At 41.4% G+C, this 17,101-nt stretch overlaps 1 protein-coding gene across 4 annotated transcripts in view; it reads left to right on the forward strand.

Annotated features, from left to right (window-relative positions):
* The window catches only part of LOC141112015 (para-nitrobenzyl esterase-like), a 79,644-nt gene extending 62,983 nt beyond the window's left edge, over positions 1-16,661 (forward strand). For all 4 annotated transcript variants that reach the window (XM_073604337.1, XM_073604336.1, XM_073604335.1 and 1 more), the window contains 5 exons: positions 1,858-2,060; positions 3,424-3,482; positions 3,574-3,741; positions 5,298-5,519; positions 13,583-16,661. In XM_073604337.1, coding sequence (XP_073460438.1) covers positions 1,858-2,060; positions 3,424-3,482; positions 3,574-3,741; positions 5,298-5,519; positions 13,583-13,725 — 795 coding nt within the window. In that variant the 3' untranslated portion in view covers positions 13,726-16,661. The remainder of the gene's footprint in view (positions 1-1,857; positions 2,061-3,423; positions 3,483-3,573; positions 3,742-5,297; positions 5,520-13,582) is intronic.
* The last annotated feature ends 440 nt before the right edge of the window (positions 16,662-17,101 follow it).

Consider the following 17,101-nt stretch of genomic DNA (forward strand, 5'->3'; position numbering starts at 1 on the left):
CGGAAAATTTGAGATCCAGATCTCAAATTTTGTGTGATGGAAGTGCCTATGGAAAATGTGTGATGGAGCCTACACATGGTCGGAATTTCCGACAACAAGGTCCCATCGAACCTTTTTACGTAGGAAAATCCGACCGTGTGTACGGGGAATTAGAGTACATTATACACCCGCTAGATTGTACAGGATGGGAGTGAGACTGGACTCTAATTGCCCCAGGTGCCTGAAAGACCACAGGGACCTAATACATTTGCTATGGCGGTGCCCAAAGCTTTATTTGTTCTGGACAGGAGTTTTATCCACCATTAGCAGAGTCTTCCAGGTTATTATACCAATAGACCCGAGACCATGTATATTGGTGATAATGGATGACATCCCTATGGATGACAACTCCAAACAGGCCATAGCCAGGGCCCTGTTTCAAGCCCGCAAGCTGATCCTTAGACGTTGGAAGGTGGTTGAACCTCCAATGTTGAAGGAATGGATTGCTCAGATGGGAGACACCATATGGTTAGAGAAATACATCTTCCAACATAGGGGACGCCCTGGAAAGTTCGACAAACTTTGGACACCCTGGCTGGATACCCCAGGCCTCTCCCCTGTAGCTCTCATACTGGATGGACTGTTGAATTAAACAGTATTGTCGGGTGGACGGGGGGTGCCCTTGGAGGGAGGGTGAACACCCCTGCTTAGTAGAGTCCAGGATATTAAGAGGATATGCATATAATAATTGGTATCTGGAGAGGAACTAACTGAATTACATAATGTGAGGTGGTATTTGTTGTTGAGTTCACCGTGCTAATGTACTCTCTGTAATTGTAATTGGAATGTATGACAGACACTGATGTTTAATTGTGAGCTGTAAAGTTTTTCTTTGATTTGTTTTCTAATAAACTTCTTTGAGAAAAAAAAATGTAAGTGGCACCCACGGTCAATAGGCAGAAAAGGCTTCATTTTTTTAAATTCCATTTATACCATTGTCCCAAGTATAATGGCCTGTTATTTAAATTGATGACATATACCATATTGCCAAAACGTTTCTGGACATCTAATCATCACACCTACAATATGGCAAAACATTAGTAGACCCCCTCCCCCAGTGTAAGTAAAAAAAGTAATACTACAACTTAAAAATACATTTAGAATGTGCGCTTCTAACCTTGTTGCAAAATTTATGTAAGATCATTGTCTATTCCAGCATGACTATGCACATAGTCCATAAAGACATGATGGGGTTGATTTACTAAAGCTGGAGAATGCAAAATCTTGAGCAGCTCTGTATAAAAATCCAGTCAGCTTCCAGGATTTTTTGTCAAAGCTTATAGACGCTTATTGGCTACCATGCACAGCTGCAACAAATTTTGCACTCCCCAGTTTTAGTAAATCAACCCCAGTTTGTTGAGCTTGGTTTGTAGGGTCAGCAGTGACCTTCACAGAGCCATGACCTCATTATTTAACACCTTTGGGATGAATTGGAATACTGATTGTGAGACAGGTCTTCTCATTCAACATCAGCACCCAACACCCGAAGATGGGCAATTTGTTATTGCTCCTCGATGTTATGGTTGAGTGTCCACAAACTTTGAGCATGAAGTGGATCATCTCTTTTTTTTTGCTTTTTATAGTTAGCAGTGTTATTGATATGTTTTTCTGATTAATAAATGGTAATTTCAGCTAATCCTGAAGAATTTCTCTAACCTAGCCTTTTCTAATGTATGTAGTGCAAAGGTGTACTTTTCAGAATAATACAATCAACATACACCTAGAACATAGACATTGAGGGTTTAATCTCAGATAAAACAGCTCATTATTCGTATTGTAGCCTTTTGAGTTATATATTGTTGCCTGTGTTATGTCTAGTCCAGCCCTTGGGCAGAATACCCAGAATGGGCAGCAGAAGACCTGTGTGACTTGCCACAAAAAGGAAAATTTATTGGCCCATTGGCTGTAGTGGATGGATATGTGGTGCCATTTGCCCCACTGGATGTATGGAAGGAGAAGAAAGAGGGCTATACTGATGTACCATATATGATCGGTACCGCCCTCCAAGAAGCGGAGTATGGGTAAGACAATTACTATCTCTATAATTTAGTGACAAGGTCTAAGAGAGGATTGGGTTCCTTTGGCCTAGGAGGCAAACCTCAGCAATGTACCTTTGTGCGTATGTATGCCAATTTTCAAAACATTAACTCCCTGAATTGGTGCATGCACATTTTGTACGCAAGAGTATTTCTCTTCAATCTCAATTTAATGTTATCAATTGCCCATCAGAATGCAACACAGCCAGAAGAGCACACCAGACTCAACCCCTCCCCCCCCACTTGACAGCACTGGTGGTTGGCTATTGGCTGCTTAGGACTCAGTGCTGTCACATGTGGACAGGGAGGGAGTCCTTAGCCCTGTGCAAGTTCTGAGTTGTGACTTGGAGCTTAGGGTACACAGGACTTTTCCTCACTCCAGGCAGCTAAATGGAACAGGGTGAGGTTAAAAGGAAAAAGTATAAAGCAGACCTTATTACTTTGCCCTGCACAAGTTCATTAAACCAGGCTGGTGGACTGTTAGTAGACTTTGGTCAGCTTTGAAAATCTGGGACAATTATCAGTGTCTAAATAACTTATCAGACATGCCAAATAGTTTGGGGATTACAGTTCGCAACCGTTAAAGTCCCATGCGCTTTCTATATTTTTTAGTTTCTGAATATTGTTTATGGGTGTGGTGCCACGCTAATTGGGTTGTGCAGGGTTACAGTTGGCAACAATTAAAGTCCTATGCTTCTTCTATATCTTTCATTTCTACTGACATTTATCCAATGGACACCTTAACCCAAGAACCATAATGAAACAGACTGTACACATTCTGTGAAAGTTTAATGTGGAAATGCCACATAACATACACAGTTCACAGAGGATGCCATTCACTTCCTTTTCAGTAGCTGCTGATTATAAAATATGCTTTCACTTTACACTGCTTTGAGTCAAGGCTGGACTTTCTTTCAGGCCCTCACAACTGCTTCCTATTTTAACTCCCACTACACTGTGCTTTGTAGTACCTTATTTGGTTAAAAATGGCAGATCTTGGGCTTATTATGGTAAGGCGCTCCAGAAGATGGAAGCCCTTCCCATTGGTCAATGCAGTCACGCTAACCAATAAGTGCTTGTAGGGTCCATAGTGGAGGCCCGGGATATTTGGAGTTAATTCAGCTTGTCATTTTTTTGGGGAAAAAATGAATTTCCCCTTAAGGAGAATTCCATTCCTGTCTGGAGGCTGACTGAAGCAAGCTGCTCTCCAATTCACCCTGTCCGTCTACCATAAAGCAAAATAGGTAGAGTGGGTAGGAGAGATGGGGTGTTCTACTGTCTCATGCCAAATACAATTTTCTGCTGTGGCTACATGCTCTGCATCTTATGTTCCAATGTTCCTCCACAGGCCAGTTTTTGCCAACCTGTCCAAGTGGACTGAAGAGGATTACCGCTGGTTTGTCAAATGTGAGTGTTCTCCCACTGACTGAAGTGGGAACATTTTATGAATCTTTAGTCATATATATAAAAGAATGATTTGTGCAATGTTCTTCTCCAGTACGTCTGAACACATTTGGGGGAAGTCTGGCAGACGAGGCTCTGGCTCTCTATCCCACTTCAGAGTTCTGTACCCAACCTAAGCGATGTGTGGAGAAGACCTACATGACAATGGTGTCTGACCTGAGAGCCTCATGTCCCAACAATGAGCTGGCCAAACAAGCAGCAGGTACATGTATACCTTCTCTCTGGGATTTCATTACATCTCAGCTTACAAAAAGGGAAAAAAAAAAAAATCAGCACAAACCTGTGCTTTGCCCATATACCGTAAGTTTTTTTTACACAGACTTGTATTGCAGAGGAAGAACAAGGGGTGTGTCCAACCAGTTACTGTCAGAATCCTTTCACACTGAGCCGCGGGCCGCAACAACTGTAAAACGGCGCGAGTTTTAGCGGCGGTTTACCGTTGTTTTAGCGGTACTATTCGACCGCTAGCGGGGTGCTTTTAACCCCCGTTAGTGGCTGAAGAAAGAGTTAATTGCGCCGCTGCCGAAGCGCTTTGCAGGTGCTTCGGCAGCAGTGCCCATTAATGTCAATGGGCAGGGGCGGCGCCCCAAAGACACTACTTGCAGGACTTTTTTTAACGCCCTGCCAGCGCAGCGCCCCAGTGTGAAAGCACTCGTGCTCTCACACTGGGGCTGCAGGGGAGGCATTTTTCAGGCACTTTACGGGTGAAATTTTTAGCCCTTTAGCGCATGAAAAACGCCTCCAGTGTGAAAGGGGCCTTACTGAGTAATGGTTACTGAGAGCACAGAATCCTATTTAGACTCCCTGCACAACTGCTGTAGCAAGATAGTGGAAGTAAGACTAGTGTAGCGCACCCCCTAAGGAGCCACAAGTAAACAGGGCTCCCCCACTCTGCACAGCCAGGCACACAGAATTTCCCCAGGCACTCAGTCAGAGAACAGTCCGTGACTTTGTTTTTGTTATTTATTGGGGGTAATAACTTGGATAGAGATTGGAAATGATGGGATGCCCACTTGACTTCAGAACAAGTTCAGGGACAACAGAAAATGAATTTCCTGTGAGACTTTATATGAGGCGCAACATACTCAATTGTAAAATAAACAAGGTAAAGATTTATTGGTAAATACAATGTCAACAGATCAACAGTAACATAATGCCATATAGTCAAGCAGATTGGTCAATATATACCGATTAATTCCGTAGCCAGGTACAGTGTTGCAAAGATCAATCAATAATAGGTGTGAACTTGCAGCTACGTAATCCGATGCGTTTCGTGACATGACATCACTTCCTCAGGTGTTGATGCACACACAATTGTAAATCTGCAAGTCAGTGCAAGACATCACATTCTCATGACCTAATGGTGGTTGCTTGGAAATGTCTGATCCTGGAACTGTAGGTGTGGGATTCAAAAGACCCAACAGTGCAAACAGGACAAGATGGAACGGCTGACATGGAAAGCAATCCAAGTCCTCCACTGTGATAGCATAGTGAGATATGCTGACAAGGAGTGAGGAATAATGTAGCCGACCACCATGGAGACCTTGCAGGACTAGCTACATTATTCCTCACTCCTTGTCGCAAGGTCTATCTGACTGCATTTGTGTAACTCTAGTTTTTAAAATTAAAAAAAAAAAAGTTTTTAAAATGAAAGCGACATTTAAAAGTATAGATTCTATAGAGGAAACATGTAGTTTCCCCCCCAGTAAAGTAACTGCTCTATGTAACAAATGACCATTCATTGCTCTGTAATTGCAGCTGCTTTGTCCAGCCCAGTCTACCGCTATCAGGTCATCTACAATCCATCCCGCCCAGTTAAAGTCAATAACCTTTTCTCCTATGAGAGCTGGTTCTCCTTTCATATGCTGGATACTCTGGGATTTTTTGGAACTCTGGATTATTCACTTGGAAAGATCACAGAAGCAGATCGTGACTTTCAGAAGTTGATAAGAAAATACTTCATTCACTTTGCTAAAGAAGGTAAGAACCATTGTCAGGGATGTTGTCCCTTAGCAGCTATAGGCCAGCATAATGCACAAAACTTGGTGCGTTGTACAAGTTGTGTAGTATCTCAACATTCCCAACTGCAGTGGTTTACAGATATTGAAACATGATTGCTGAAAATGGTTACAGGTTTCTGATTTAAATACCTTCAGCCACAAACTTGGTCTAGTACATATCTTAAAAAACGGACAATAAAAATTATAGGGAATAAACTCTTGTTCTTCATAATTGTTCTAGAGCAGCATCTTAGAAGATGTTTAAGTCAAAGGATCATCAAGACAGCCAAGAAACAATTACTTTCAGAAGATAACACAGCCTACATATTTATTATTATTGTAGCACTTCCCCCCGTAGGAGCTGCTGGAAAAGATAGGTCCTCCATAAGAACTTCAGACCCTCTGTCACACTAGGTTGAGCCTACAAAGCATGCAGTACGACAGAAAACCTGCAATAATACCATGTCCAAGAAAACATCAAACCAGTTAGTAAAGGCAAACTTAATATAGTGTATAATAATATTATAAATAAAATAATATATTGTATAGGGCTGGTATAGATGTGATGTGGTCTAGGGGCATTTGGTTTCCTGATCTCAGTGGCTTAGTCTCTGCTAGCAGTGTCAATAATTGGCGAAATAGCCCTCTTACCAGTTCCTAGGACATTGCTGTGAACGCGCCCTGTAGAAGGGGGCCCCTCAGTTTCTCCCCAAAAGCCTCCAATGATCAGGAATGGGAAGCAGAGTAAGTGGACACTCCAGTCTCCTTGCAGCAGCAGTGCAAGAGCTGTGATGTGTGCGATGCTGTGCTGCCCCCCGGTTGGCCTCACTCCCAGTTTCAAGTTCGCATCCCCACTGGCAGGCAAATATTCAGAAAGAGGTGCTCTCTCTCTAACTCATCAATGCCAAAAAGGAAGAATTTTCCCTGAGCAGTTGAATTAAAAATCCTCTCTCCACTCTTCCTGCTGCACAGTTTCCATGGGATTTGAAGTCTAAAGAATCTATGGGTCCTATTATATGGCTGTCATCCCAAACTACAACTCCCAGGATTCTCTGCGCTCTGCATAGAAGTCTATAGGCTTGCTTGCCTTTAGCTCTTTCGCTGCTGGCCAGGGTAGAATGATGCAGCATAACATCAGTAACTCAGTAGAAAGTGATAGTAATGTGGTTGAAAAGAGGAAAAGGTCTCCTTCTCCATGTTTCTGTAGTCCAGCACCTGGCTATATTATGCAGGTGTCACGTCACACTTGGCTACTCATCACATTTTTCTACCCGCTGGAGTGCGCATGCGCGACGCCGCTATATGCGTTCCAACACTGTTGTAAGACCACTTTGCCACAGGGCCGCTCACAACGCTTTGGGCACGGCCTTGCTTCGCTCAGCATAATTATAATCTAACTCTATGTCCACTTGGATGGTGGGGCATGAACCTGAACTCAGGGGTGTGGCCACAAAATTCTGCGCAAGCGCAGATCGCCACAGTGTTGGAACCCATATGGCGGCGTCGCGCAGTTCAGCGGGTAGCCAAATGTGATGGGCCAACTGTTTGCGCAGCGCTTTACAAAATGAGGGCAAACGGTTACAATACAATTGAAGAGGAGTCAGAGGGCCCTGCTCGTTAGAGCTTGCAATTTAGAGTAGAGGTTTGCTGCATTTGGCTTTTCACTAATTGTGGCACTTAAGAGGGGTAGAGCTTGTTTTGCCCTAAGATGTCACACTGGGACACACTCTTGAAAGATTAGGGGTGGGGGTGGGGGGCTAAAAAGCACATGTATTGTTACATATTAGAGTCAGACCGAATGAGGGACCATTAGGAGGCACAATGGACGCCTATTAACCCTAAAGATATAGCAGTGCCAAATCCCAAAATCATCTATTTTTAGATCACAAAATATATATATTATTTGAACCGCAGTTCATGGAATTTATGGGCACAACTTCAACAGGTAAAGTAAAATAAAACACACTTTATTGATACAAGATATAAAATCTATATTAAAAACATCTAGGTTTAAAAATATAGTAGCATTCAGCACCGTTTAGAAATAGGGGTGGTGGTCCACAATTCGTGGAAGTATATATATTAATGTAGCGTCAGATTGGAAATACAAATCTCAAAACAGTAGAGGGCTCCACCACCCTCCACTCCACATATAAGGCTTGACATGTTTCGCATAAGCCGATTCCTCAGAAGCAGAGGGTGCTAAAATAGAAATGCTACTTAAAATGAAAATACAAAATAAACAAATAATAGTACATGTGCAATATAAATCATTCACATTATGATACTGATATGATATACACTATATTGTCAAAAGTATTGGGACAGCTGTCTTTTACACACACATGAAGATTGCATCCCGGTCTTAGTCCGTAGGGTTCAATATTGAGTTGGCCCACCCTTTGCAGCTATAACAGCTTCAACTCTTCTGGGAAGGCTGTCTACAAGGTTTAGGAGTGTGTCTATGGGAATGTTTGACCATTCTTCCAGAAGAGCATTTGTGAGGTCAGGCACTGATGTGCACGAGAAGGCCTGGCTCGCAGTCTCTCCGCTCTAATTCATCCCAAAGGTGTTCTTTCAGGTTGAGGTCAGGGCTCTGTGCAATCCAGTCAAGTTCCTTCACCCCAAACTTGCTTATCCATGTCTTTATGGACCTTGCTTTGTACACCTGCGCAGTCATGTTGGAACAGGAAGGGGCCGTCCCCAAACTGTTCCCACAAAGTTGGGAGCATGAAATTGTCCAAAATATCTTGGTATGCAGATGCCTCAAAAGTCCTCTTCAGTGGAAATAAGGGGCCAAGCTCAACCCCAGAAAAACAACCTCACATTATAATCCCCCCTCCATCAAGTAATTTGGACCAGTGCACAAAGCAAGGTCCATAAAGACATGGATGAGCAAGTTTGGGATGGAGGAACTTGACTGGCCTGCAGAGTCCTGACCTCAATTCGATAGAACACCTTTGGGATGAATTAGAGCAGAGACTGCAAGCCAGGCCTTCTCGTCCAACATCAGTACCTGACCTTACAAATGCGCTTCTGGAAGTATGGTCAAACATTCCCATAGATACTCCTAAACCTTGTAGACAGCCTTCTCAGAAGAGTTGAAGCCGCAAATGGTGGGCCAATGCAATATTGATCCCAATGAACTAAGACGCCATTGAAATTCATGTGTGTGTGTAAAGGCAGGCGTCACAATACTTTTGACAGTATAGTGTAAGTATAACTGTTCAATGCGCTTACAATGGAGATAGGTCAAGGACACTACCCCAACTGTTCCAACCACGCCAAAATATCAGATAAAGCAAACAATGCATCTGAATACACAAAGCTTTATCGTAGAAAAGCTAAATCTAAAAACAAAAAGGAAGAGGATGTATGCTAAAGTACACCATAACCCCGAGGACAAAGAGTGTTAAATGGGTTCCATTGCCTAACAAACTCCAAAAAACCTACCAGCAGGTAGATCTATGTAACCCATTTACCTGCTGGTAGGCTTTTTTGGAGTTTGTTAGGCTTTCAGTTTATTCAGGTTATTTTAAGATGCAGAAATGTAAATGGATCATGTGGAGAAAAAATTATACTGTAGCTGCATACCTAAAAGAAATAAAAAATATGTATCTCTGCACTGTGGTGGGGTGGTAGCTGACACTGGTAAATAATATACCAAACTTATAAATAATCTTAAGAAAAAGTGTGTAGCACCAAAAGTAAATGAACAGCGATGAAATGTGAATACTGTGTTATAAATGGAGAGCACATTGAAATAAAGTCCAAAAAAGTGTTAGTAAAAAAAAAAAATATATATAAATATAAATATATATATAAATATGTATATATATATATATATATATATATATTACATACAGTTGCATTAAAAAGTATGTGAACCCTTTTGGAATGATATGGATTTCTGCACAAATTGGTCATAAAATGTGATCTGATCTTCATCTAAGTCACAACAATAGACACTCACAGTCTGCTTAAACTAATAACACACAAAGAATTAAATGTTACCATGTTTTTATTGAACACACCATGTAAACATTCACAGTGCAGGTGGAAAAAGTATGTGAACCCTTGGATTTAATAACTGGTTGAACCTCCTTTGGCAGCAATAACTTCAACCAAACGTTTCCTGTAGTTGCAGATCAGACGTGCACAACGGTCAGGAGTAATTCTTGACCATTCCTCTTTACAGAACTGTTTCAGTTCAGCAATATTCTTGGGATGTCTGGTGTGAATCACTTTCTTGAGGTCATGCCACAGTATCTCAATCGGGTTGAGGTCAGGACTCTGACTGGGCCACTCCAGAAGGCGTATTTTCTTCTGTTTAAGCCATTCTGTTGTTGATTTACTTCTATGCTTTGGGTCGTTGTCCTGTTGCAACACCCATCTTCTGTTGAGCTTCAGCTGGTGGACAGATGGCCTTAAGTTCTCCTGCAAAATGTCTAGATAAACTTGGGAATTCATTTTTCCTTTGATGATAGCAATCCGTCCAGGCCCTGACACAGCAAAGCAGCCCCAAATCATGATGCCCACACCACCATACTTCACAGTTGGGATGAGGTTTTGATGTTGGTGTGCTGTGCCTCTTTTTCTCCACACATAGTGTTGTGTGTTTCTTCCAAACAACTCAACTTTGGTTTCATCTGTCCACAGAATATTTTGCCAGTACTGCTGTGGAACATCCAGGTGCTCTTGTGCAAACTGTAAACGTGCAGCAATGTTTTTTTTGAACAACAGTGGCTTCCTCTGTGGTATCCTCCCATGAAATCCATTCTTGTTTAGTGTTTTACGTATTGTAGATTCGCTAACAGGGATGTTAGCATATGCCAGAGACTTTTATAAGTCTTTAGCTGACACTCTAGAATTCTTCTTCACCTCATTGAGCAGTCTGCGCTGTGCTCTTGCAGTCATCTTTACAGGACACCCACTCCTAGGGAGAGTAGCAGCAGCGCTGAACTTTCTCCATTTATAGACAATTTGTCTTATCGTGGACTGATGAACAGCAAGGCTTTTGGAGATGCTTTTATAACCCTTTCCAGCTTTATGCAAGTCAACAATTCTTAATCGTAGGTCTTTTGAGAGCTCTTTTGTGCAAGGCATCATTCACATCAGGCAATGCTTGTGAAAAGCAAACCCAGGACTGGTGTGTGTTTTTTATAGGGCAGGGCAGCTGCAACCAACACCTCCAATCTCATCTCATTGATTGGACTCCAGTTGGCTGACACCTCACTCCAATTAGCTCTTGGAGATCTCATTAGTCTAGGGGTTCACATACTTTTTCCACCTGCACTGTGAATGTTTACATGGTGTGTTCAATAAAAACATGGTAACATTTAATTCTTTGTAAAATAATAAATAACAGCGCTCAATAAACTAAAAAAATAGCAATATTAGTAAATGAATATCAATAATATATGTGACATAACTGTAAATAATAAACAATAATAATAAACTGTTTCATAACTCATTCACGTGAATTTAAACGTGAACAAACAGCTGAGTAAATGAGCAGAAGAAAAAAGTCCATCTAAGTGTAAGGGAAATAAAAATCCAAGGTGTACAATGAACAGGTAAGCACATTATTTTACTGGTGATAACACAGTGGTGCGGTGGAGGAATAAATTAGTCATCTACCTCTTAACAATAAGAAGAATTCATTGTACACCTTGGATTTTTATTTCCCTTACACTTAGATGGACTTTTTTCTTCTGCTCATTTACTCAGCTGTTTGTTCACATTTAAATTCACGTGAATGAGTTATGAAACAGTTTATTATTATTGTTTATTATTTACAGTTATGTCACATATATTATTGATATTCATTTACTAATATTGCTATTTTTTTAGTTTATTGAGCGCTGTTATTTATTATTTTCCATTTGAACAGGTGTGTATCTCACTTATAGCAGCAGCTTTTCCTTTAGGTGATAGAAGTTAATCAAATTTTGCTTGGTGTCTTGGTCACAATTGCTTTGACCATCTTGTTACAGCGCGGTCATTTTTCATTATTAAATTCTTTGTGTTTATTAGTTTAAGCAGGCTGTGAGTGTCTATTGTTGTGACTTAGATGAAGATCAGATCACATTTTATGACCATATCATTGCAAAAGGGTTCACATACTTTTTATTGCAACTGTATACACACACACTATCTCACAAAAGTGAGTACATCCTTCACATTTTTGTAAATATTTTATTATACCTTTTCATGTGACAACACTGAAGAAATTACACTTTGCTACAAAGTAAAGTAGTGAGTGTACAGCTTGTATAACATTGTAAATTTGCTGTCCCCTCAAAATAACTCAACACATGTCTATACCGCTGGCAACACAAGTGAGTACACCCCTAAGTGAAAATGTCCAAATTGGGCCCAAAGTGTCAATATTTTGTTTGGCCACCATTTTGTTCCAGCACTGCCTTAACCCTCTTGGGCATGGAGTTTAGCAGAGCTTCACAGGTTGCCACTGGAGTCCTCTTCCACTCCTCCATGACGACATCACAGAGCTGGTGGATGTTAGAGACCTTGCGCCCCTCCACCTTCCGTTTGAGGATGCCCCACAGATGCTCAATAGGGTTCAGGTCTGAAGACATACTTGGCCAGTCCATAACCTTTACCCTCAGCTTCTTTAGCAAGTCAGTGGTCATCTTGGAGGTGTGTTTGGGGTCGTTATCATGTTGGAATACCGCCCTGCGGCCCAGTCTCTGAAGGGAGGGGATCATGCTCTGCTTCAGTATGTCACAGTACATGTTGGCATTCATGGTTCCCTCAATGAACTGTAGCTCCCCAGTGCCGGCAGCACTCATGTAGCCCCAGACCATGACACTCCCACCACCATGCTTGACTGTAGGCAAGACACACTTGTCTTTGTACTCCTCACCTGGTTGCTGCCACACACTCTTGACACCATCTGAACCAAATAAGTTTATCTTGGTCTCATCAGATCACAGGACATGGTTACAGTAATCCATGTCCTTAGTCTCCTTTCAGCAAACTGTTTGCAGGCTTTCTTGTGCATCATCTTTAGAAGAGGCTTCCTTCTGGGATGACAGCCATGCAGACCAATTTGATGCAGTGTGCGGCGTATGGTCTGAGCACTGATAGGCTGACCTTCCACCTCTTCAACCTCTGCAGCAATGCCGACAGCACTCATTCGTCTATTTTCCAAAGACAACCTCTGGATATGACGCAGAATCCAACTTCTTTGGTCGACCATGGCGAGGCCTGTTCTGAGTGGAACCTGTCCTGGTAAACCGCTGTATGGTCTTGGCCACCATGCTGCAGCTCAGTTTCAGGGACCTGGCAATCTTCTTATAGCCTAGGCCATCTTTATGTAGAGCAACAATTCATTTTTTCAGATCCTCAGAGAGTTCTTTGCCATGAGGTGTCATGTTGAACTTCCAGTGACCAGTATGAGAAAGTGAGAGCGATAACACCAAATTTAACACACCTGCTCCCCATTCACACCTTTGATCTTGTAACACTAAGAAGTCACATGACACCGGGGAGGGAAAATGGCTAATTGGGCCCAATTTGGACATTTTCACTTGGGGGTGTACTCACTTTCTCACTTTTGTTTCCAGCGGTTTAGACATTAATGGCTGTGTGTTGAGTTATTTTGAGGGGACAGCAAATTTACACTGTTATACAAGCTGTACACTCACTACTTTACATTGTAGCAAAGTGTCATTTCTTCAGTGTTGTCACATGAAAATATTTACAAAAATGTGAGGGGTGTACTGTATATCATACATTATATATATATATATATATATATATATATATATATATATATATACACACACACACACACATACATATACATACATATATATATACACACACACACACACATTTTTTTTTCACTTTTTTGGACTTTATTTCAATGTGCTGTCCATTTATAACACAGCATACCTAAAACCCTTTGTTCTGCTGCAATTGTCCTTAGCTCTGAAATGTTGAAAGATGTACAGTAGCTGTCAGAGGATTTTGAGGATTGGTCAGCTTTCATGTATTCTAATTTATTTATTTTTATAGGACGCATGCCTTCCGAATGGCCAGAGTACCCCTATGGGACAGCGCTATTGTCCACATCACTGTCTGTGAAGAAGGACTATCGCTCAGCTCAGTGTGCACTTTGGGAGAAGTACAACATGTTTCCGTATGCCTGGATAAACTGAGGAAAGCTTCTATTTCCAAGAAACATGTGAGAAAAATGATGAGGTTGTCTCCTGAAGCTACTGGTTCCATGACTGTGGAATCCATTCCTAGACTTCAACACTTAGGTGACTGCCCTGAAACAAAAATGCAGATCAGGTGTTTTAAAGTGGTTTTAAACCCTTGTGTTTTGTCACCTTAATGCATCCTATGCGTTAAGGTGAAAGAACACCTGGCAGTGACCTGCCCCCCCGTTTTACTTACCTGAGCCCTGTTTTTCTGTCCGTGGAGACGCGCTCTCCCTCTCCACGGGGTCCCAGCTCTTGATTGGATAGATTGATAGCAGTGCAGCCATTGGCTCCTGCCGCTGTCAATTGAATCCAATGATGCGAGTGCGGGGGGGCAGGACCGAGTCCAGCATTCGTGTCTATGGACGCAAATGCTGGACTCAGGAGCGCGCCTGCAAGGTAACCCCCCCAGCAGAGCTCTTCTCCAAAGGGGGTTATCTGATGTGAGGAGGAACTGTGAGAGCTGCCGGGGCACCCCAGAAGACAAGGTTCGGGGCCACTCTGTGCAAAACGTTCTGTTTTTTTTAATAACAAACAAACCCTTACAATCACTTTAACTTACAAGCCTGTTTCAGGTCAGTAACTCAGAATGGAAAAAAAGCCAAGCCAAGCACTGCTCCAGAATTTTGCCGATTATGATTTTGCTTTAACTTGGTGGAAGGTCTTTAAACTCTTACTTGGGATCACTCACTAGAGAAGGGGACCTTTTCTATACTGAAGAGGGTTGGGATAATGGTTAACATAAATAGGTAAAAAAATTCCAAGTGATGTTTGTTGTGTCCTGTAGTCTGGGAGGCAGTGTAGGTATATTATTAGCAAATTTGGCCTTCTATTATATACAGCGGTTAAAATAAGCATTGAACAAGTCACCATTTTTCTAGGTAAATATATTTCTAAAAGGTGCCATTGACATGAAATGTTCGCCATATGTTGGTAACAATCCATGCAATCCATACATATAAAGAAACCAAAACAAAATAAGTTCAGAAATTAAGTTATGTGTAAATAAAATGGAATGACAGGGAAAAAGTATAAAACACATGAAGAAAGGGAGGTGCGAAAAGGCATTGAAAGCCAAGGCACCAGCAGAAAAATATCAGTAATTAGAAAGCGATCCTGCCCCTTGTCAGCGCAAATTAATCTCAACTGATGGCCTATAAAAAAGGTGTCTCATTTCCAAGGTGTCACACAAGAAACATCTCAAAATTTTCGCAACCCTATTGTTGTACAACATACTGATGTCATTGGTTACAGAAGGATTTTTTCAATTTCTGAATGTTCCAGTAGGCACTCTTGGGGCCATAATCCAGAAGTGGAAAGAACATAATTTCACCATAAACCGGCCACGACCAGGTGCTCCTCGCAAGATTTCGGACAGAGGAGTGAAAAGAATTATCAGAAGAGTTGTCAAAGAGCCAAGGACCACTTGTGGAGAGCTTCAGAAAGACCTGGAATTAGCAGGTACAATTGTTTTAAAGAAAACAAACTAGTAATGCACTCAACCGTCATGGCCCGTATGCACGCTCACCACACAAGACTCCATTGCTGAAGAAAAAGCATGTCAAAGTGCGTTTAAAGTTTGCTGCACAACATTTAGACAAGCCTGTGAAATACTGGGAGAATATAGTCTGGTCAGATGAGATTAAAATTTAACTCTTTGGATGCCATAATATACAACATGTTTGGAGGTCAAATGGCACTGCACATCACCCCAAAAACACCCCCCATACCAACAGTGAATTTTGGAGGTGGGAACATCATGGTGTGGGGGCTGTTTTTCAGCATAAGGTACTGACAAACTTCATGTCATTGACGGAAGGATGAATGTAAAAACATACCAAGACATTATTGATAAAAATCTGCTGCCATCTACCAGGATGATGAAGATGAAAAGAAAGTGGACATTTCAGCAAGACAATGATCTCAAACACACAGCCAAGGAAACTCTTAATTGGTTTTAAAGAAAGAAAATACAGCTGCTAGAATGGCCCAGCCAATCACCTGACTTGAATCCAATGGAAAATCTATGGAAAGAATTAAAGATCAGAGTTCATAGAAGAGGTGCACGGAACCTTCAAGATTTGAAGATTTGTTTGTGTGGAAGAATGGGCCAAAATCACACCTGAGCAATGCATGCGACTAGTTTCTCTATACAGGAGGCGTCTTGAAGCTGTCATCACCAACAAAAGGATTTTGTACCAAGTATTAAATACATTTCAGTTAGTGTGTTCAATACTTTTTCCCTGTCATTCCATTTTATTACGCCAAAGGTATGAACAACACAGTGTCCCTAAGTGGCGTCTCTAGGGCAATAATGGGGCACTTCCTGTACATGTGGAAGTTCTTCAATTTGAGTGGAGCTTAGTCATTTACTCTGTGAAGAAGAGAGAGATTAAAGTATCACTGCTGTCACTTTCCATTGCACTAGGTACCATGAATAATTACTAAAATAATGACTTTAAAAAAAGGGAAAAGGGAGTAAAGACTAATATTAGAATATACTATAGGAGACAGAATGGGGTCTACATTTATATACAGAACTGCATTCAACTCTACAGACCACCAAACAGGAGTAGCGTCATGTTTCCTGAACTGTAAAGTGCCTTTGTACTTTTCAACATCCCCTGCAATACCATGCAATTCTGTTACAGAATTTCCCCTCAAATTTCTAGAAGTGGATAGGACAGGGTAGTAAAGTAACCAGAATATTATCACAACTCAACACACAGCCATTAATGTCTAAACCGCTGGAAACAAAAGTCAGTACACCCCCAAGTGAAAATGTCCAAATTGGGCCCAATTAGCCATTTTCCCTCCCCGGTGTCATGTGATAAATGGGTCCCCTTATAACCTCCAAAACTTACATTTTCAATAAATGAATTTTACCAATAGTCTGGCTTCCTTTTTTTTTTTTTAGTTGGCATTATAGTAAGTACAGGCCTGGCTCCAGAACTCAACAAAAGCAGGCAAGTATCCCCTATGGCCGCTAACCAGAAGTGGATGCTACAGATGGAAATGAACTCTAAAGCTACAATTAAAGCAGTATTAAACCATTAGCATTTTAAAAAACGGGCACTTTTACCTCCTTCCTGCCCAGGCCAATTTTCAGTTTTCAGTGCTGTTGCACTTTGAATGGCAATTGCGCGGTCATGCAACACTGTATCCAAACTAAATTTTTATCATTTTGTTCACACAACGAGAGCTTTCTTTTGGTGGTATTTAATCACCACTGGGTTTTTTATTTTTTGCTAAAAAAAAGGAAAAAAGACAGAAAAAAAAATGAAAAAAAACCCCCATGTTTTTCTTTGTTTCAGTTATACAATTTTGCAAA

The sequence above is a fragment of the Aquarana catesbeiana genome, linkage group LG11 (assembly GCF_042186555.1).
Source record: "Aquarana catesbeiana isolate 2022-GZ linkage group LG11, ASM4218655v1, whole genome shotgun sequence".
Classification (NCBI taxonomy): Eukaryota; Metazoa; Chordata; class Amphibia; order Anura; family Ranidae; genus Aquarana; species Aquarana catesbeiana.